The following is a 23,587-nucleotide window of genomic DNA, read 5'->3' as shown; positions in this document are numbered from 1 at the left end:
GGGGAAGGAACTGTTCTTGCCTGGACTGCTTGATCAACTGGACTTGCAGGACCCATAGGAAGGTGACCACTGAACTTTGCTTGGCAAAATGGTCCTTCAGGTTCCTGCTTCACAGAGGAAACTGCCAGACACTCTACAGGACACAGAAAAAAGTAACTAAGAGACTCTAGGCCTGTGGGGTGAAGACAGATGCCCCAACTTTACAGAGGAACTTTGGATAACAGCCCAGGCTGCCAGCTGTCTCTGTCTACCCTGCAAGACTCCCGAAAGGTGCTTTCATCCTTCTCCCTTTTCTAAGGTAATATTATATCCTTCTGGGGTCTTTGATGTAGTTGAAGACTAGACAGTTATAATTTCCTTAGTTATGATAAGAGATAAGTTAGCTATAAAACCTTAGACTCACAAATAGAAGATAGGTATCTTCTTTAATTTTGGCAAATACAAATAGACTAGATATTATAAATAGACTAAATATTGCAACTGTAATTTTTACTTGATAATTGTTTTGTTATATGTAATTTTACTATGTGAAAGTTAAAACCTTCCTTTTGGAAAAAAAAAAAAAAGAAAGAAACAGGTAAGTGCTGTGGATATCGCTATGTATAAATAAAATGCTGACTGGCCAGTAGCCAGGCAGGAAGTATAGGCGGGACAAGGAGAGAAGAGAATTCTGGGAAGTGGAAGGCTGAGGCAGAGAGATGCTGCCAGCCGTCAAGATGAGAAGCAGACGTTAAGATACTGGTAAGCCACGACCCACGTGGCAACTTATAGATTAACAAAAATGGGTTAATTTAAGATACAAGAACAGTTAGCAAGAAGCAAGCCAGAGCCGTACAGTTTGTAAATAATATAAATCTCTGTGTGTTTACTTGGTTGGGTCTGAGCAGCTGCGGGACTGGCAGGTGAGAGAGATTTGTCCTGATCATGAGCCAGGCAGGACCAGGAAAACTATAGCTACAAATAACTGAATGCCATTTCTTCTCTGATTAGATTATAATAAACAATGCCATCCAGACGAACAGTGGGGATGTCAATAGGTTATTTAAAAAAAAAAGTGGTCAGTGGCTTGGGTGACAGTGTACCAGAGAAAATGAGTGAGCCAGAAAAAGCAATGTTCAGATCCGTGGTCCTATGGTAACTCTCAGAATGGCATATTCATAGTGTGACTCTGGCAGTCTACCAGAGAACACGGACTCAAAGCACCAGAGGCTTCCATGTTAGGAACGCTGAATCCATACAGTCAGGGGTATGGTTGGGGTGTGTCTTTCAGCTTTCAGAAACCAGAGGAAAGTCATATCCTAGGAATAAAAAGCACGGCATTACGAGTATGGTTTAAGTCTTAAGAAATACTAAAAACAAATCTTGATAATATCAAGGACATTTATCTATGGATTAACTGGCTCCAGAAATAAAACTACTCTTCAGCTGGGTGTGGAGGTTGCATACCTTAATGTCAGCATCAGATCTCTGCAAGTTCAAGACAGAGGCCAGCCTGTCTACAGAGGAAATTCCAGGACAGTCACAGTTACACAGAGAAACCGTCTCAAAAAAACAACTGCACTCTTCAGAAGATAATATAATCTGTAAGAATTCAGCTCACTGAGGTTGGAGAGACAGCTCAGTGGTTAAGAGCACTGACTACTCTTCCAGAACACCCGGGTTCAATTCCCAGCACCCTCATGGCAGGCCACACCTGCCTGTAACTCCAGATCCAGGGGATCTGACACTATCACAGACAAAACACTAGGGCACATAAAAAATAAATATGAGCAAAAATAAAAGAAAAAACTGTAAAAAAAAATAAGCTTACTTATATGCCAATCAAATATTACAAGGTAAAGAATTTTCTTTTTTCTTTTTCTTTTTTTTTTTTTTTTTTGGTTTTTCGAGACAGGGTTTCTCTGTGTAGCTTTGCGCCTTTCCTGGGACTCACTTGGTAGCCCAGGCTGGCCTCAAACTCACAGAGATCCTCCTGCCTCTGCCTCCCGAGTGCTGGGATTAAAGGCGTGCGCCACCACCGCCCGGCTGGTAAAGAATTTTCTTAAGCAACTAATGGTCAAGAGATTATAAGTCTAAAGACAACTCAGATAACAGTTACCAAAGTCTTAACAACTGCAATTACCACTGAGATACAAATTATTCGATTTAGAAAGTTTTTAATTTATTTTATGTTTGTGAGTGTTTTGCCTGCACACATGTATATATGTGTGCAATATTTTCAGAAGTCAGAAGGCATCAGATCCTCTAGAATTACAGATGCCAATGTGGGAGCTGGGAACCAGACCAAGGTCATCTGGAAGAGCAGCCAGTGCTCCTAAGCACAGAATCATCTTTCCAGCCCTTAATTTTATTTTTATTTTATTTTTTTGAGATAGGGTCTCACTATGTAGCCCTGGTTGGACTGTAAGGAGACCTACCTACTTCTGCATCCTGAGCGCTAGGATCAAAATCATGCCACAACATGCAGCTGAACACACTTATTTTAAAGTTGCTTCCTACAGAGTAGATGGTGGAACTGCATTACATTTATATACTTAAAAACAAACTTCTTAAAATGGGCATCGTAGTTTGCATCTGTAATTGAAGGACTTGGGAGGCTAAATCAAGACTCAATGTTCCAAGCCAGTCTATGCTGTCTAGCCATTTTAGGGTCAGTCTGTGCAACTTTGTGAAACTCTGCCTTTAAAAAAAAAAAATCAATGTAGCTGAGGCTGACTCCCAACTCACTCCATCACAGATGATCATCTTGAGTGCTAGGACTGTAAGTGCACACCACCATGTTTGCCTTTCCCAACCACATCTTAAATGGTCACATTTTACAAGGATTTTCAGGGGTGCAAATCATCTGGACAAAAAAATAAAGGCTAACAATAGACTGTGGCTACTCTCAAAATAATCTAACACATTTTTAACCTAACAGACAGCCTGCCCTTGATATATAAACACAGCACAGTATATATAACAAGTGCATTTCACACAGGCAGACCAGAGAAGAAAGAGCAAAACCATAGGATGGTGCTGTGTAACCAAAGTACCTGAGAGTCGGGTGATTCATGAAACCAGTTTGGACAGTATGCTACAGCCTATGAAGGCCTTAGATGTCAAGCTAGAAGTACACCTCATTGTCTACACAGTGGAAGCCACAAACTACCCATGGCAGTAAGGGAAGAGAAAAATATCGTCAGTTCAAATGCAAAAGAGTAAACTTGGTTTAGATCAGTTGATTATATACAGGTCAAGTAAAGGGTTGGTCCCAGGCTTAGTGCTGCTGTACCAACAGTGGAAAGTTGAAAAAGAAGAAAAAAAAAAAAGAAAGCCAAGCAAGAGCAGGATAAATCTAACTAGCTGGAAAAAAAGAAAACCACAACTCGGCCTTTTCAATAGTCTTTAAAAACTAGAACATGTTGGCTGGGCGGTACTTGGGAGGCAGAGCCAGGTGGATCTCTGTGAGTTCAAGGCCAGCCTGGTCTACAAAGTGAGTTCCAGGACAGGCACCAAAGCTACACAGAGAAACCTTGTCTCGAAAAAACCCAAAACAAAACAAACTAGTACATATCAATAAGTTAGCAAGAGTCCTAATATTATATGGCTGAGTATTTCCTGAATCTACCCCATGTCTGTGGTATTTTCTATAATGTGATGAAATTTTAAATTCTCACTTTGGTCACATCAATTTTTCATCAGTTCCCAAAATCCTGGTATGCTTGTTTGTGGTTTTTAAATATTCAAATCTGTCACCAACTTGCAATACAAACATGCATTTAATCATCTCTTCTGGAAATTAGCCCTCCAAGACACTCATTTGTGTCTACCACTACCTTCACACCATAAATACATGATGCTTTCTCTTTAGGAAAGATCACCTAACCCTTCATCTCCATGTGAAGTGATAAAATCCCTCAGTCTAGTACACGGCTCCTCTAGCAACAATACAGATTTGAAGCAGTAACTCCAAGTGCGACCCACACACCACACTGTCGGTCCATGGGGAAGTTAAGCTATTGAAAAGTAAAATAAACATTTGGGAATGTTTACAACATTTGACAGTAATTATATATCTACTAAAATCAATCACATGCCTTTTTCATAGTATGTACCATTTTATAGAAGCAGTACAACTTTTTTTGGGAGGCAAGGTTTCACGTAGCCTAAAGCTGGCCCCAAAGAGACTAGGTAGCAGAGGGCAGATGAGCTTGAATTCCTGATCCTCCAGCCTCCACCATCCAAGTGCCAGGGTAACCGTTGCGCTGGACTAAGCCTAGCTTCAGTCAGCAATTTCAAGAACACAAGTTTTTCACTCCTATACAGTGGGATACAGTGGGCTCAATTCACATCTATAGCCATGTTATCTATCCTCAATGGAATCCCAGTTTTGCCGCCCTTCATGTTGTTAATTCTGCATGACAGTTCTCCCGTGCCTCACTTTCCTCCTCATAAATGGGCATCACACGCTGGGCAGTGGTGGTGCACACTTTTAATCCCAGCATTCCAGGGACAGAGGCATGCAGATCTCTGAGGCCAGTCTGGTCTACAGAGATTTCCATGGCTACACAGAGAAACCCTGGCTTGAAAAGGCAAAGTTGGGCATTGCAGCACTTATCTAAGAGATTCACTGCCACGACTAGATGAATCAATAGATAAAAAGCTTTCCTTCAACTAAGTCAGTCCACAATGAATGTATGCTTTACCAGGGACTAACCTAAGGGCATTTCTGTTAGAGATCTTGCATTTCCTTGTTGATCTAATGGTTCCATATTTATAAATTTTAAGCCTTTTAATATTAATTACATACGTGTGAACATGTGGGTTTTGTTCAGATGCATGCAGGTATCCACTGAAGCCAGAAGCAATGGATCCCTCCTGGAGCTGGTGGTGTAAGTGGTACCAACATGGATGTTGGGAACCAAACTTGGTTACTTTGGAAGAACAGTCCATACCCTTAGCCACTGAACCATCTTTCCAGGCCCTTCTTTTACATTTCTTAAAAAACAAAGACACTATGCTGGGTAGTGGTGACACGGGCCTTTAATCCCAGCATCTGGGAGGGGATCTCTGATTTAGAGGTCAGCCTGGTCTACAGGGCAAGCTCCAGTCAGAGCTACACAAGGAAACTCTGAGAAACTAAAAGCTAACTATATGGTTGCATGGCTTTCCATTCTGCAAATATCTGAGGTACACTGTATGGATGAAGAGGTATGTTATGATTCTGACAAAAGAGGAAAAGAAATATTACACATCCTGCTTTCCTCTCCTCTCTGCATCATGTCCACATAATGCTTCTTGGTAGCTAGTATAAGGAATCACTTTAGCCTTCTCAGAGTAGAGATCAAACGCTGTGACGTCACTCTACAGTAATACCCAAGAGAACACCTTTTCTGTTCTGAAGCTTTAATACTTTTGGCCTCATTTTCTATATTTTTTGCCTCAATGAATTAATGAATGGCTAGAACATAATATGGAGCTGAACTATTTATTAACAAGGAATATAATAGATATTGAAGTCAAGCACTAAATTAAAGATCAAAGGAGCTAGAAAAAGAAATAAATTATAGGTCTGTTGTGGGAGCCCACAGAGGCTATCTAGTGAGACCTTACTAAGGGTCAGAGACTCTGAGCTTGCACTACCCAGCAGGGCTGCATAAGATGATTTGGTCACAGGCATGTTTACCACGTGTTTGGAAGGGTCTACTTGGCTGTCTGGTGTGCTTTGATCTCGAAAGGGGGAGGTCTTTTGCCCCTCCCCTTGGCATTGTTTTTCAATAAAGGACATGCTGTTGGGTACTGACCCAGGTCCTCCCGAAGCTATCCTGTGTTTCATTGGCTAGGTCTCTTTCTATCTGTTATTTCCTCATTCCTCTCTTCCCCACCTAAGAACCGTTCAAAAGGTGGGAGCCAGACTTCCACAGTCTGTCATATTTGCTCACCTATCATCCTATGATTGCAAGCAATGCTGCAACTAACAGCTTCCATTTCCCAGGCTCTGCCTTCACTAGTAGTTTTCCTCTAATAATATGAACTGCAATCCCAGATCTACCAACTTCTGATGGACTAGGGGGAAGTATTTATTTCAAAGTAGAGTACACGTTATAGGGATCTAGTTATAGCCCCTATTTGACAACTTTAAATTTTAGCTAGTAGGGTGAACTTTTTAAGAATAAGGATTTAAGTGACTATAAAACTCCCTATAAGCATCAATTTCTTCACTTGCAAGAGTTGTGAGGGTTTTTAGTGATAATCCAACAGTCTGGCACAACTATCAACAATGACAATTGCAATCAGTCTTCAGTTCTGTTGGGTGCTATGAATTTGAAAAGCCAGCAGACGAATAAATGAAGCATACTGAACAAGATTTCCAAACTCTGGGGTGGTCTGGCTAGTCCTTTCAATTTTACCATAAGGAAACAAATTTAAATCACAAACGTTGAATCATTGGCATTCATATCTCAGCAATATAACACAGGAATAGTGACCTGACTAGAGCATGCTTTTTAAATTACAGTCCCTGGCTCAACTGCTCTGTCTACCCTCAATTCTTCCATCAGACCTTCCCAGCCCAATCCCGCACAGCAAGTGTGGATACGTGAAGAAAACAGTGCTGGTGACTTGTTTGGAAACAACTACCCATGACACCACACTCAAGTGACTCTAATGTCAATGCCATAATACTAACTAGTGGAGAAAGCACAACCAGTAAACTAACTCCCTTGCACTATCCCTCCCTTCACTGTTTCAAATGCTGTATTAAAAAGAAACACTATTACAGCCAAGGGAGCTGCACACCTACAAGTTACGAACTTAACATCCAACAGGGTCAAGGTACAGCAAACAAAGGTACAGATGAGGACAGATGAAACCCAGAGAAACAGCACTTAATGATTTTGAAAATGAGAATTTCAACCCTCATAGCTCATGAAAACTCTGAGTTTTCACTTTCTGTTGTTTGTTTGAAACAGGGTCTCACTCTGGTATCAGCTGGTCTCCAACAGTAGTGATACCTCTGCAATGCTAGAATTACAAATATGAACCACCATGCCAGCCTCTTGAAAATTTTTTCTTGATCGGTGTTACGTAGTTACTATCAAGTAATGTGCTGCTACACCTCTATGTTCATTATCCCTATACATTCAAACATCACAGTGCTGAAGAGATGGCTCAGCAATTAAGTGTACTCCTACCCTCCAAAGGACTAAAATCTGGTACCGACACTCCTGAGGGGTGGTTCACAAGCACCTGTAATTCCAACGTCAGAGAATCCAATGCCTTTTGGCCTCCAGTCACCTGCACTCAAGTCCACATACCCACAGTCAAACACACACACACACACACACACACACACACACACACACACACACACACACTCACACACAACACTCTCTCTCTCTCTCTCACACACACACACACACACACATTTTTAAAAGGTAACTAGAATGCCTATCTCGTGGGTAATCAATCAAGTGTTTTAATGAATGCCTGTAGTATTATTCTCTCAGAAAACTATGTGCAGGAAGACAGAAGACGGCAGGGGTGGTGCAGATAAGAAAGTATTGCACTGAAACCTATTTTTGTGTGCTAACTTAAAATATTTATTAAAAACTATAGAACAAAGCCATCAAAACACATCAGTACAGCAAAAGCTGAAAGAGGGACACCGAGAACAGAGACAGACAAGTGGTAACCATCAGTGCAGATCAAGCTGGCAGTACCTTTAGAACTGCAGTAAAGAGGAGCATACTGAAGGAAAACCGATTAAAGAAGCTAGGTTCCTCAATTCCCTCTGCTACCTCAAGCTACTGGGACCACTGTCCTGAGTTCAAAAATAAAATAAGGAAACAAGCAGAGAAAGTGTGAGCGCTTCCCCCGCCCCCCATACAACCAAAGAGATAAGTTATGATTTTTTTGTTTGTTTGTTTTTAGAGATAGAGTTTCTCCGTATAGTTTTGGTGCCTGTCCTGGATCTCGCTCTGTAGACCAAGCTGGCCTCTAACTCGAGATCCTACTGACTCTGCCTCCCAAGTGCTGGGATTAAAGGCATGCGCCGCCGCTGCCGCCACCCGGTGAGATAAGTTATGATTTTACATGAACATAAAACAATTACAGGGAGCTATAAAAAACATCCAAAAGACAAAGAGGAGCAGAAAAAATACCTGCAAATTAAAATAATATCTAAAAGATTAGAAAATACATAAAATTTATCCCAAAAATTAGTCTAAGAAATCTAAACTCTGAAGGAAAAAGAGGAAAAATATGAATGAATGAATGAATGAATGAATGCATACTAACAGATTTGTCAGAAGTGATGTGTTTGAGCTGTCATGTTTAAAAAAGTCTAGCCTTCCCACTGTCTGCTTAGAAGCAGTCGAAGTGTAACTTTCTTAGCTGTCCCAAATCTCTCAGCTCACCCAGACTACAGCCACCTCCACCATGCCACCTAGGTTCAAGCAAAGTCCCGTGTCTGAAGTACACAGGTTGTTAAATCTGTCTGCTCTGCCCCCAGGTCTGTATACAATCTAAAAATAAGAAAAAATGAATAAGCAAACAGAGGGTGGGTGGTGTCAAGACAAGAGAGACCGAGCACTACAGCAAACTGACAAAGAAAACCTTTTGGGTTTGCATGGACCATCAAAGCTCTCTAAGAATTGCCAGAAGAAAACCACCACAAAGGAGAGTAACTCTTGTGGTGGTGTTACTGTTGCTTGAGACAAGGTTTCTCTGTGGAACTGTAAAGTCCTGGTTGTCCTGGAACTCACTTTGAAGACCAGGCTGGCCTCAAACTCAGAACTCAGAGATCTGCCTGCCTCTGCCTCCTCTCTGAGTTTAAAGGTGTGTGTCGTCACCACCTAGCCAAGGGTAACTACTTAACAAAGATATCCCAGAGAACTTTCTGGAGCCACCACAAAGTCTGTGACTGCAGTGTTGTTGGCTACCACCCTCATGACATCAACAGTGGTACAGTGGAATAGTCAACTAGTTAAGAATTACAACGACTACACAGAGAAACCCTGTCTCGAAAAACCAAAAAAAAAAAAAAAAAAAAAAAAAGAATTACAACGAAAATATTTCAATAAATCAAAGTATAAAGCTAAGAAAGTCCAGGAAGCACCAGTACAATGGATGAACACACTTACGCCAACAGGGACAGGAGGAAAATAAGGCATTGCAGTAACTGAACGAACACTTAGGAACACATCTAGACATTTTCATCTCCAGTGCCCTCTCTCACCTCCCACTCCCAATGAGCAAGCCATGCTTCCCAAGTCTCCCTCCTATCTCTGTCTATCTAATGTTCTGTGACCCACTGGGTTTAATTAGAATTGTCTGCATGATCATGGGGGTCAGGTGGGGAGGATAATTTACTGGAGCACAGGAAACCTCAGTGGCTATCCCACTGAAGAAAATGATTCCCATTTCCCTCAGCTCATGTACTTTTTCTCTAAAAAAAAAAAAAAAAAGATGATACTGATCTAACAATGTGAGACAAGAAACCAAACAGGAAAAGGCAATGGGGCACAGCAAACAGACCAGTGCAAGTCACACAGTCAGAAGGAAGGGAACCAGGAGCACAGTGCACTAGATAACAGAAAGCGGCTTGTGATTTAGGTGAAAGTGATAAGCAATGTGATTTGATGGGCTATAATGGCAACATGCCCATAACCTTATCTAATGAACACAAGCAAAATACCAGTTCAATGGCAGAGTGCTTGCTTGCCTAGCATCTGTAAGGCCCTGGGTTCAGGTAACTGAAAACAAATCAACTGTTGTGGTATGTCTGGCCCAGATCTTAATTTATACATTACTCATTTCGACCACAATACTGAAGCTTTTTTTCTTTCTGTTCAGCTGGCCTGTACATTTAGACTAAAGCAGCCTAACTTTAATCTAATCTTAAAACAAGGTAAGAGTGGCCCACTCCTACAGACTATTGTTTATTATTGCAGTCTTTGCCTGGCCATAAGACAGACCAGTCAGATAACAGTAGAGTCCTACCTTCTCAGGACATGCTCACAATTTTATTCACTGGCTTCTCCAGGAAGACCTATGCTACAAATTCTAGAAGCTGAAGCCAGAATGCAAGTCCAAAATTATACTAAATTGTTTTCTTCATCTTTTTTTCTTATACACCATGTAGGTTTTCAAGGTGGTTTTTTTGTTTTCTTTTGTTCTTGACACCAAAGCTAAACAGTAAGTCAGGTCTGGTATTATAGGCCTGTGATTCTAGAACCTGAAAGGTGATGGATGACAAGTTCAAGGCCATCCTGAGGCATCTCAGACCCTGTTTCAAAATAAAAACAAAACTAAGTTAGAGCACTTACCTACTCAACAAGTACCCTAGACTCAATCTCCAATTTTATTAGTGTTAATGTAAAATGGCACTGTTACATACATACATACATACATACATACATACATACATGTGGGGTTATGCATTAATGGAACACACCTTTAATCTCAGCACTTGGGAGGCAGAGGCATGATCTCTGAATTCGAAGACAGCATGGTCTACAAAGTGAGTTCCAGAAAGCCATGGCTACACAGAGAAACCCTATCTCAAACAATACGGCCCCACAAAAGGAGATAAAATAGGGAGACAATGTCCCAACTAGTTATCTTATTCCACCAAGTAAATCCACCAGTACCCAGGAATGGGTTATATCTTGTTGAGCCAGTGGCCAAAGGAATTCCACAGACAGCCACCTCCGCCCCAAACATCACAGGCTAGCCAAGACTATTGGTTGCTCTCCACAACCTGGTGGTAAGGCCCTATTGCTGAAGACAACACTTAAGTCACTGAACACAAAAGTCCAGCTGGTGTTTAAATAAAAGTTTCACCCCTACTGACTGACATCAGGGTATTGGAATGTACTCTGCAGGCTATCAGGAGATCAGTGCTTTATTCAACTGACATCAGAGATGCTTCTTCTGGCAGAAGGTGAGAATTAACAGAAACCCACAACTGGACAATTTGCAGAAAGCAAGAAACGTTGTAGAGCACCCAGTCCTGAAGGGGGTGTCTTCATTAAAGCCCTCCTGACAAGGTTCAGGATCTATATGGAAGCGGCAGAAACACTGTAAGAGCCAGAGGTGAAGACACTCCAAAAGCGTCTTCAAGATGCAGCAGGATTGATGCACATATGAACACATGCACATACAACTGTGGCAGCAAGCGCAAGGCCCTGGCTTCAGTCCTCAGCTCCGGAAAAATAAATGAATGAATGAATGAATAAATAGAATAAAAATCTACAATAAGAAAAAAAGGGGAACAACTGTCCCAAGTCAGGACAGTGGGTAGTAGGCAGACAGACAAAAAAGAACAAATATGGGGCTGGAAAGATGGCTCAGCAGTTAAAAGCACTTGCTGTTCTTACAGAGGACCCAGGTTCAATTCCCAACAGCCACCTCCAAGTCCAGCTCCAAGAATCCAATGCCTTTTTCTGGCCTCCTCTCTCACACACACACCCCACATATAAATAAAAATAAAATACATTTAAAAGGCCTTTTTTAAAAAAAATAAGACTATGACAATGGAGTAAAAAGAAAGTTCATTTCCTTAGTGGGGTACTTGGTTTCCAGTTTATTATTATAAACCACATATGTACATATATATCATTACTCTACACCATATGTATGTACATATGTATTTATGTATAGGCATATACAATTTCCATTATTTTTTAACTCAGAGAACAATACCAATTTCATACACTTTATTTTTTAAACATGTGTTTTTAGGATAAATTTAAATATCCAGCCAAATTGGACATCCCTAATTGTACTTTCTAAATTAAACCAAATACAAAATACACACAACCCACATGGTAGAGAGAACCAACTCCCACCCCCGTCCTCTGACCTCCAATGACCCCCCTTAGCACATGTTCCCTCACTAAATAAATGTAATAAATATTACCAGAAAACAAGCAAATAAGTAATATTTAAATTGAATAGGGTATGTGGGGATAGGCAAGAGTTACTTTTCACAGTAATAAAAGGGCCAGGCACAGTGGCACACACCTTTAATCTCAGCACTCAAGAGGCAAAGGCAGGCAGATCTCTGGGCCAGACAGAGATACAGTGAAACCCTGTCTCAAAAACAAAATTGGCCTGTGCACTACCTGGGGAGATGGTTTAATGGTTCAGAGTACTTGTTGCTCTTGTAGAAGGTAACAGGCTGAGTTCCCAGCATGCACATGGTGGTTCACAACCATCTGTAACTCCAATTCCAGAGAACCCAACGCCCTCTGACCTCCACAGGCACCCACATACACATGACATACATTCCCATAAGACACAAGTAATAAATAAAAATAATAAAAGACAGGATTTAGCCTGTGACAGTCAATGTATTTAGTATGTTTCATTAACCAAACCGCAATATACATTGATTTAATTGGTTTTTATTCTGTATTCCTAGGCATTTTACAGCAGTCTCATTATACATCAATGTAATTGGTAATTTTTTTCTGTAACCTTGTGCATTTTTATAACAGTTAAAAATACTGAAATGGGTTCTATCCATAGCAACACAAAGAGAAAAATATAGAGAATATGACCACATACTTCATCAGAATGCTAAAGGAATTTATTTGAATTTTAGATCATGACCATTGATTAGTTATTTAAAAAAATTATAAAAGCATAATAATAGCTAAATACCATTATAGCGTTTACAAGCCAAAATAATAAAAAACACTAATACAATTTCAAAAGAAAAATATATACTTATGTGTATCTGTCTCTATCTAATATATGCACTATATATATATCATATATATATAATTCATAACCCTACCATCCATACCATATGGCACTTTCAGTGGAATGATTTTATATTAACTTATTCATGTTTAATGATGGCCTAAGCATCAATTTTATCCTTAATGTACAAGTTTTGCTGAAAAGTAGAGTTGAACAGTTTTGTTTTGGTTGAATTTTGATGTAGTTTTCCTCCCCCTCAACATCAATACATCAATAAAGCTTGAGATTTGCTTTGGGGTTTAAGTCCTAACTCACTTAGCACCTATATAATCCTGGCAAGATAAAATACAATTTACAAAAATATAAATTCTTTACCTATAAATATAAGGAGAAAATATGCACTTTTCACCTTAGTGTTAAGAAATCAGATATTCCTGCCTTCAGTGACACTTCAACAGACATTGCAGCTGCCAGGCTACTGTCCCCTAAGAATTCATATGGAAATACTAATACATTGATACTAAAATCTGTCACTATAAAAGCAAAGAAAGACTATTACAGCTAATTTCTGTGCAACACATTGTAGTAACAAGCTTAAATACCTGTTAGTATTCATGATAGCTGAAACTTTCCCAAAAATAACTTTCACCCTGGCAAGCCTATCTAAAATTTTTAGTCTACAGCAAGTAAATTCCTGTTTGTGGATTTCTTTTCTTTTTAAAATTCACTGAAACTTTCCACTAGCAAAATATCCTAAGAGGCAAACAAGAAGTCAGGAGAAAGGAAGCGGTCACTTGCTGTCATTTGAAATCTACCTACAAAGTTCTAGACCGAGTACTAAAACATGACAATTACACAATGAGCTCTCCGTATTTGTGGGCTTGTTATCAACAATTCCAACCAACTTTAAATAGAAGATATTCGAGGTAAAAACCAGCTCCTATTCTGAAAATGTATATGATTTTTGTCATTATTCCCTAAACAACACAGGGTAGATCTTGCTGTGGCACTTGAGTTATGCTGAACTTATTATCCCAAGTTCATAGCAGGATGTATAAGTTACATGCAAATATACCATTGCATATGAGGCGTAAACTATCTGCAGGCTATTTTCTTAAAATCCTATGCTTTAATTCAACATGATCACATAAGCATTGTCTTAAAGTCTGTCTACACAACCTTCACTTTTATAGCTGAAGCAAAGCCCCTACCTAGCTCCCTTTCTGAAGCTACCCTGCATGCCCAGCAGATAGATAGATGGCAGTGTGATGTTTAGGAGCACATACTCCGGGACCTGGCTGCCTGAAAGGTTTCCTCATCTGTGAAGAATAACTCCACTATCTCACAGAACTGCTGCAAGCATTAAATGAATATATATAAAGTACTTGCTGTGATGTCTGACACACACTAAGTTAGCAATTAATAAAGATCTGCCTATATTAAAAATAGCCACTACAAAAGCAAACAGTTGTTACAAACAGGCGGTGATTGAAAGGTCATTTTTTAAAAATTACTTGCTTAGAACACTAAATCCACATTCTTGGAAATACTATCCAGGCTTACCATGATTCAACATAAATAAATCCTCTTAACATAGTGTAACTAAGCCTCCCATCAATTTCCATGGGATAATGTATTTTTAAAATTACAATCTAGGCAAAGGGACACAAGCACACTCTTGTGCTCATGCACACACACACGTACAGTGACAACTTTTCCCTGACTATTAAACAAAAAATGATTATTTTTTAGATGAAAAGCAATCCGTTCTTCTCTAGATGTGACTAGACTCTTTGGTAAGGACAGGAAAGGGAACAATCCTAAGGCTGTGATCATAACAGGCTTCCCCACTGCTTGCTAATGGCCAAAGACTGGCAGAATTTCCCAGATGTGTGTGTGCGTGCAGAGGTACCTGTATGCAGAACCTTGATCAAGTATCAACGTTAGATCCACCTATGATAACTATCCTCTTAGTACTACATTTAAAAATCAGGATCATTTTAGGATATCTGATTCCCATAAACGTTCCCCATCACAGAGAAATTTTAATGACTACAGAAGCCATGCTCATTTCCACTTCTCAGCCATCTCCCTGAGAAAGATGGCACAACTCACAATGTAACAGAAGATAATCTCCAATGTGGCAGGGAAGGAAAGGAGAAATGATCGTTGCCAAAACAGCTACTGGAAGTCCAGGGCTGCTGGCACTTCTACTGAACTTTATATTCTTAGCCTTCTAGAAGAGTGGTTCTCAACCTTCCAATGCTGTGACCCTTTAATACAGTTCTTTATACTGTGGTGACCCGCGGCCATAAAATTATCTTTTGTTACTACTTCATAACTGTAATTCTGCTACTTTATGAATCATAACAAATATCTGAGTTTTCTAATAGTCTTAGACGACCCCTGTGAAAGCGTTGTTCAACCCCAAGTTGAGAGCTGCTGTTCTAGAAATTAAGTGTTTCATGAAAGTGTTATTTGCTCAGGACTTTCTGTTCAATCTGGATTAAGCCAACCTGACTCATTTTATATCTGATTCTATGGAACTATGATGTGTAAAGTATAAATCCACATTTCATTTCTCTAAGTCACATAATTACAGATTCAGAGTATAAAGCAAAATGTGAAATAAACACCTCAACAAAGCTATTAACAAAATGGGTTCCTCACTTTAAAAAAGTTTGTCAGTCTGCTTACTCATCAACAGTTTTTCGTTGGTAAATATATTACATTTTATAACATTTAGCTCTTTTCCTGTTTTCTTTTAAAGCTTTCCAAACATATATTTACTCATTTTTTTGTGTGCCTTGGTGTGAACTTGAAGGTCAGAGGACAACACTGCAAGAGGTCCTGTTTGCACTATGAGGGTTCTAGGACCCCAACTCATATCCTCAAGCTTGGCAGCAAACACCCTTACCCCTAAGCCTCTCAGTGGACCTTTTTTCTTAAGATTTGATTGTGCTTTGAGACCGGATCTTGACATGTAGACCAGGCTGCGCTAAAATTCACAATTCTCTCTTGCCTCCACTTCCAAGTACTCAGATTACAGGCATGCACCACCACAGCTGGCTTCTCCATGTCTGTCAGTCTTATTTTAAAAGCAGGTTGCTAAGTATAAAGAGAGGAAATATCTGGACTAGGTGTGGTAGTCCACACCTGTATATCCCAACACTGGGAAGGCAGAACTCCCACCCAAGTTTAAGGCCAACCAGCCCGATCTACAAAGTTAGTTCCAACAGACACAGATAGTCAGTCAGTCTCTCTCAGAGTCTCTCTCTCTCTCTCTCTCTCTCTCTCTCTCTCTTTTTTTTTTCTTTTTTTCTCTCTCTCTCTCTCTCTCTCTCTCTCTCTCTCTCTCACACACACACACACACACACACACACACACACACACAAGAAATTAAAAAAACTAATGAAAGTATTCTCTAAATAACAAGAAAAATAGAGCAGAAGAAAAGCAACCTATCCAAAAAGAAACATGAACCACTAGAAGTTGGTTAAGGACAGTCATCTTCACTCAGTCTATTTTGACTTTCCTACAATTTCAAACTTTGGTCCAACCTTTGTCCACAGGTTCTGTAGAGCAATACACTTGCCTTAATGTTCCCTTTTCAACTTCTCAATTTATATTTATAAGCTATTACTTATGTAACTAAGCTCAAACACTTAGAAATGCTGCGGTATCAAACTGAAAATGACTGATCATTGATGCAATTTCCATAGACTAAAAATCTGACAAATACTTATAAAAAAAAGGTTGGATATGTAAGGGGAGAAAAATCACCTACTCATGACTCTAAGTGGTTCTCAACCTTCCTAATGCTGGGATCCTTTAATACAGTTCCTCATGCTGTGGTGACCCCCAACCATACAATTATTTTTGTTGCTACTTCGTAAGTGTAATTTTGCTACTGTTATGAATCAAAATGTAAATATCTATGGTTTTAGATGGTCTTAGATGATCTTGAGAACCACTGCTTTAAATGCTTACAATTAAGCACACTACAAAAAAATCTAAAGAAACTCACAAGTGTCGGGCGGTAGTGGCTCACACCTTTAATCCTAGCACTCAGGAGGCAGAGGCAGGTGGATCTCTATGAGTTCAAGGCCAGCCTGGGCTACAGAGTGAGTTCCAGGAAAGGCTCCAAAGCTACACAGAAAAACCCTATCTCGAAAAAGCTAAATAAACAAACAAATAAGATTTTTACAAGCTTCAATGCAGTTCAACTGCAATCCAATAGTAAAACAAATCAGCTGGTTTTAAAAAGTTATTTGAAACTGAAGAAGCATGAATATAGTTTAGTAGTAGAATTGGCTTAGTATGCACCAGGCCTGACCTGAAATCAAGCACCAAAACCAAATCTTGGTTGTTTTTCGAGACAGGGTTTCTGTGCAGCCCTAGCTATCCTGGAACTGTGTAGAACCAAGCTGGCCTCAAAATCAAGAGCTTCACCTGCCTCTGATGGATTACAGTGCTGGGATTAAAGGCATGCACCACTACAGCCGGGCTCCAAAAACAAATCTTAAAAATACCATATGACTAGTCAACAGGCAGGGGTGTAAAAAATAAAACAAAACAAAGAACCTGTGTACCTCAATGCCACTTTGCATACTATCTCCAACTACTTTCAATGCAACTGTCACAACAGAGTCATCACTAGGAGTATTTCACCTCTGACCCCAACACTGGCAGTTAAGCTCCATAAGAGCTCACAATTTGCACAACTTTGCATCTAAATCTCACTTGTTTCCTCACCCTAAACAGCATCAGCTCTAAATATGGACTTAGAATAAAATCTAAAGACTAAATTGTGGCTTTCACACAGTCCAAGACGTCAATGTAACTGAACTGTCATAGAATGAACACATTGCTGTTTTATTGCTTAGGGTCTTTGGGTTGCCTCTATTATTACCCATATTAATTTCCCTTAACACTTGGCTGAGAAAGGTAGAAGACTCAGTGGAACATAGACATCAGAACTTGTCAAGAGAGTTTAAGTTAAATTTAAATGCTTCCCTCTTGTTCTTACATAACACTTATATTCTAAAGTCAGTTCATTTCACTAACAACTTATGAAGCAGTTTTGCAGACAACCAAATCGCCAGGAAAACCAATACCAATAAAAAAAAAAGTAAATCATGCAAAAAAGAAAAAAAAACCCATTTCCTTGAATTCTGCCAGGATAAGTCCATTTTGCAAACTAATCAAAATTCTTGAGTCTATAGGTGAGTTTTTAAATTTTTTAAAAAATCTAGCAAACACATCTACAAACTTTCTATGTCAAAGGCTTCTGGTTGCTAGTCTACCCCTTTAATTACCCGAGACTTTATCACACAGGTGTGACATTTCTTAAAAAACCTAAGTGGGTGGCCAGCTGCTGGCAAACCCAAACCATGACAAAAAAAAAAAAACCACTCTTCTGCCTTCCGGGTAACTACCAACGTGCTGCTCGGTGAGCATCTTGCTTCAATCAATTTCGGAATAGTGCTTTAATTAAGAGGAAAGCAGTGTAGGATGGGAGGGGGGAAATCAAAGGGAAAAAAGCAGGATTGAGGTGCCGGAGTTCAGCAAAAGCGCTTGAATTTCGATCCTCCGGACTCCAAACGCTGTTCTCCGACTTCCACACGGGAGCCGCGGCACGCGCTGCCGCCTCCATGCTCATTTTTTTTTTCTTTTAAATTTAAGAAAAGACGATCCTGAAAGTTTCTATTTCCAATGTCAGTGTTCGTTGGCTATCTTCCGGACGGTCAAGTCGCGTTAAGAGCGGAAGAATCGACAGAGTCGTCGGAGGCGTGCGCGCTGCGCCGAGCGGATGAATGAATGGAAGCCCGGCGCGTGTGAAATGCAGGGCTCCGGCCAGCCGACCCGCGGCCGCGATCTGTAGGCCTCGCTCCTCCCCCCCCCCTCACTCCTCCATGACAGCCCAGTCCCGGTGCGGAGGGGCCGGGACAATGTGATCACCTTCTCGGCCGCCCCCGACCCCCGGCCCCGAGAGGTGCGTGGCGCGACCCCGGGGCGTCCTCCCACTCCAGCCCGCAGCTCCGCGGCTCTCCGCGGGACGCGCTCGCCCTCTTGCCGCGCCCCTCCCTCCCTCCCGCCCGCCGGGCCCCGCGCGCCCACCGGCTCCGCCGAGCCCACCCTCCCAAACGGCTCGTGCGCGGCCGGCACGAGGACCCCGGCGGCGGCGGCGGCGGCGCGGCGGCGGCGAGGCGCAGCGGCCGCCCGGGGCTCTCCCTCCGGCTCTTTCCAGGCCGGTTCACCGCCCACCCGCCCCGCCGAGCACGGTGCCCGCTAAGAGCCCGGCCCGCGCCCCCCGGCCGGGACCGGGGCCGATGCCCGCGCCGCCGGCCCGCGCCGCCCCGCCGCCCGCCGGCCGCCCCTCCGGGCCGCGCGGCGCCCCTCCCCCACCGCCCCGGTGCCCGGGCCCCCACACGGCGTGTGCGCTCCACGCTGCCCGCCGCCAGCCTCCCGGCGCCAAGGCTGCCTGCGGAAGGTCAGGCCGGGGGGGACAGGGGCCGGGCGCGGCCGGGGGCGGCGTGCGCGCCGGGAACGCCGTCCCGCGGGGAGTCCCTGAGCGGAGGGAGCCGGAGCGCGGGGACCTCGGGGGTGGGGGCCGAAGGCAACACTCACCGGTTCCACAGTCGCCATCTTAGATCGATCTGATCGCACAACCGCTCCTGAAGGGGGGGCGAGAGGAAAAAAATGAGATTCAAACCGGATTGGCCGGCTCCTGCCCACGTGACGGACGTGTCCGTTTGGCCCTGGCGGCGCCTGCGCAAGACTGCAGCTGCGTGGGGACCGAGAGGCTTCTGGGAAGTGGAGTCTCTTTTTTTTTTTTTTTTTTTCTTAACGCGAAGTTTTTTTTTCCCTCTTTTAAAAAAAAAAAAAAACTGATCACGTGGTCGCTGGCGAGGGTGCGCGGCTCCCGGCGCCGCGGGTGCTAGCTGCAGAGTAGGTTTTAGGCCTCTGCGGTGTAGCGAGCAGAGCTACGGTCGCAGTCACTGCGGGGCATTCCTGCTGTGCCCTTTGTCGCCCAGTCCTCCCATCTTTCCTAGAAGATTGGGAATTGCACGCTCAGCACACGCAAGAAGGCTTCATTTGCTTAGCTGAGGTTCTAGGACAAGTTGCTTGTGTGTTTTTTATTTAGTTTTCTTTTCGCCTCCCACCATTTTCTCTTGGTTTCAGAAAGAGGCGGCGATGGAGAGTCGTTGATGCGGTCTGCGTTCCCCCCGTCCCCGATCCACTAACGCAGGTGGTCACTTGTTCCCATCGCTGCCCAAGCGGGTGGGCGGGCTAGCCCACGGTACCCACTCGCACGCTTGGGGAGGAGGAGTGCACGCGTCGGCTTTTCCTGTTCCCAGTCCTGAGATGAATGTGTCAGGGTTGAATCTTACTGGACGTAAAAAGTTTGGAAGTTCTGTCCAATCAGTTCCAGTATTCTGCTTGAACGTGAACGGAAATAGCCTACGTCCAGGTGCCAGCCAGGGAAGCCACTCGGGGCTCCGCTGACTCAGCCCTGGACTGAAGGTCAGGAGTCGTTAAGCCGGGTCAACTATGACTCTTGACGTTGACTCATGCTCCTTAGGGGAGTGACTTAATCGCTCGGTGCCTCAGCTTTTTCATTTATGAACCAAAGATGATAATACACTTACCTCACAAGGGTGTGCTGTGGTAAGGACTGTAACCAGCTTTGAAAACGCTTCGGAATCTAAATGCTTAGGAGCAAGTGCGTGCCTTCCTAAGAACCAGCTGCTTCTCCTCCCGCTGCTGTTTTAACAATTTTTTTTTCCTGATACAGGGTCTCCTCTAGCCCAGGCTAGCCTCGAACTTGCGGTGTAGGGGAGGATGGCTTTGAACTGTAGATCTTCCCGCCTCCACCTCCTCCCAAAGTACTGGGAATGCTGGCGCGTGCCAGGGGTGGGGGTGGGGTAGGCGGCGATTGGGGTGGAACCTAGGGCTTCCTGAGTGCTAGGTGAGCACTCTACCAACTGAGCTACATCCCCAACCCTTAACAATGTTTTAAATTTTTCTTTTGTTTACTTTGTTACGTGGCCATGTACACCAACACAGTTTTAAAGTTTCAAGACCCTTTTTCTTTTCGAATGTAGCTGCTCTCAACAGAAGCTTTATGTTCAGGAAATTATGTTCATAACAACTTCTAACAAACAGAAATTTGTCCCCACGCAGGCATGCTGCATTTTCTTCTAATTTACTGGGCTATCGTTTCTCAAGACAGTGTTGAGTAAAGGTTCTAATGAGGAAGACAGGATCTCCTTGCTATGTCCACGATGCCTAAGAATGTTATCACCAGGAAAAGCAGTTCAAGCAGGCTATCTATGCCAGCCTCCTTAGGGTGTTGCTGTTGTCCCGAGCTGTGTCATAGCTATTATTGAGTACATAATGGATGCTTGGGTTGACTAACACATGCTTGAAGCTGTAGAAGAACTCAAAGCCAGTTGCCTGCTCATGTTTTTGTTTACCAGAATGGCAGAAGTGATTTAAATGAAAGCTTTTGTTTACTCAGCACCAGTAGATTCTAAAGTCGATACAGTTCTGCAAACTAAGCAGATAGGTGAATTTTTTCGCACAAATCTGTTACACGAACCAAGGTAATTACAGTTGATCCCTTTATTTTCTGTTGTTTGTAAAGTGATATCTGGTTTACTTTGGTGAAAAGATAGCATAGAGGGCTGGGAGTGTAGCTTAGTAGAGCACTCACCTAGTGAGCAGGAGGTCCAGTTTTAGATCCCCAACACCACATAAACCCAGCATTCTGGAGGATCAGGAGTTCAATTTCACTTAGGTGGCAAGTACCGGGCCAGCCAAGGCAACATGAGAATCTATCCAAGAAAAGACAAGACAAGACACCATAAATATCCTGTTTTATTAAGCTGCAAGATAACAGCAAAAATCAATCCTTTGGCAAGAAAATATCCCAATGAGCCCAATAGCCACTGTTATAAAACTTTTGTTTTAAATAGCTTTCGTTTATATTTTTTTTTCTTCAACTTTCCTCCTCTATTGTCAATCAAGACTCATCTTGGGCTAGGGTGTAGCTCAGAGATAGAATGTTTGCCTACTTTGCTTAAGACTCTGGATTCAATTTTCAGTACTCCTGTCCTCCCTGTTCCTACCCCCTCCAAAAAAAAAGACTTGTCCTTTTACAGTACTTATTATGCCCCATTCTTTGTAGTTTAATTGATCTCCATATTTGTATATGATTTGTTTCATATTTTTAACATTTCAGATGTGTTTGCCTAGTATCAACATTTAAGATTTCATCATGTCAAATATTTGGTGGCCAGGTTTTATGTGTTATATATCTGTCTGTATGTAATTGATTTAGTTTTGTTTATTTATTTGTCGAGTCAGAGTCTTGCTATGTTGTATAAGATTGTCTTGGACTCATAGACGCACAGGATCCCCACCACCACCTCATCCTCCAAAGAAGCTGGAACTAAAGGTATAAGCTGCTGTCCCCAGCTCTGTGCTAAACTTAAATGTATGCAGCAGACTAGATTATGTTTTATCTACTTACAAAAAAAAATGCATTTATCACCCTGCTACTATATCTATGCTGGTATTAAAGAAAACAGTTTAATTTTAAATCAGACTTATGAATGAGAGATGATGTTGTACTGCTGTCCTATATGATGGGGTTGTCTAGATCACACACAGCTACTTTGGTCCAGCACAGTATCACTGTAGCTATTCCTTATAATCCTGGGCTGATTGAATGTTACTAAGTATTAGTTTAAAAAAAATGACAATATTTTCTCAATATAATATATTCCTCAGACTGGTATATTGCCAGTTTTTATAGATTTAACTAATGTTGAGATTTCAAATAATTTGATAGAACACATCAGTTGTTTTGGATGTATACTTTATCTTTGGAGTTTTAGTTCCCTGATTTAGATGAATGAAGTTACTGTTTTGCTAGACTTTTCAACTATAGTTCAAACTAATCATACCTTCTATGATCTGTATAAAATTATTACTGCTCACTTTGGGTTCTCATCATTGTTTTTATTTAAGCAAGCTTTAGAATTTCAGACATCCATAGTTCTCAATAAGTACTAAGCCTGATAAGTCATTTTTCTTAAGTAGACTTTGAGAAAGAAGGTATGAAGTTGTATGAGCAAATAAATTATGTCAATGTTGTAAGCTGAACATTATCTAGAAATAATCTAAACCAATTTCTAGTCACATCTTCCATTCCATTCATCTGTCCATGAGATATGGTACTGCCTATACTATAATTTATGTTCTACTATTATTATTGTACTTTTCCTTCAGGAAAAATTCAACATATAGTATCTCCTACATGAAAATTAGCCTTCGGGATTATTTCGATAGCTAAGAACATTTAGGGTGCCGAAAGCTCTCATACTACAAACCTTGCTTCTCACTCTGTTGATCATGGACAGATGTTTAGTCAGTCTGTGCCTCATTATTCTCATGAGTTAGATGGGAAAATAATACTGTGTCATTTGGTTACAGTGAGAAATAGTGACTGTTTCATGTAGTATGTTTGAAATAGTTTTTAGAACGCAACAAACATTCAATTTTACTGGTCATTAGAGTGGTAAAACATTACATTGATGTAAATTTCTTTTTTAATTTAATTTTCGTTGCCATATACTAGACAAGTGCTCTTCCATTGAGCTATACGGAGCCCTCTTTTTATTCTTTATTCTAAGATAGGATCTCACTGAGTTGCTCAGGCTGGCCATAAACTCACTCTAGCCCAGGCAGAACTTGAATTTTCTCTACTCTGTGTCAACCTTCCATGTAGGTGGCATTAGAGACCTTTGGCCAGGCTTCTTGCTTTGTTATGGTGGTTGTTGTTGTTGTTGCTGTTTTTAAGACAGAGACTCACTGTGTAGCACA

The 23,587-nt window shown here is 41.7% G+C and overlaps 1 protein-coding gene across 1 annotated transcript in view; it reads right to left on the bottom strand.

The window, feature by feature from the left end:
• Eif4e (eukaryotic translation initiation factor 4E) overlaps positions 1-19,497 on the bottom strand; it is a 39,148-nt gene extending 19,651 nt beyond the window's left edge. Inside the window, exon 1 of the mRNA XM_028862029.2 lies at positions 19,325-19,497. Within this exon, the coding sequence (XP_028717862.1) occupies positions 19,325-19,342 (18 nt within the window). The 5' untranslated portion in view covers positions 19,343-19,497. The remainder of the gene's footprint in view (positions 1-19,324) is intronic.
• Positions 19,498-23,587: the final 4,090 nt, after the last annotated feature.

This window comes from Peromyscus leucopus, chromosome 6 (genome assembly GCF_004664715.2).
Source record: "Peromyscus leucopus breed LL Stock chromosome 6, UCI_PerLeu_2.1, whole genome shotgun sequence".
NCBI classification, from domain to species: Eukaryota; Metazoa; Chordata; class Mammalia; order Rodentia; family Cricetidae; genus Peromyscus; species Peromyscus leucopus.
This window is presented reverse-complemented; position numbering and strand designations above follow the sequence as displayed.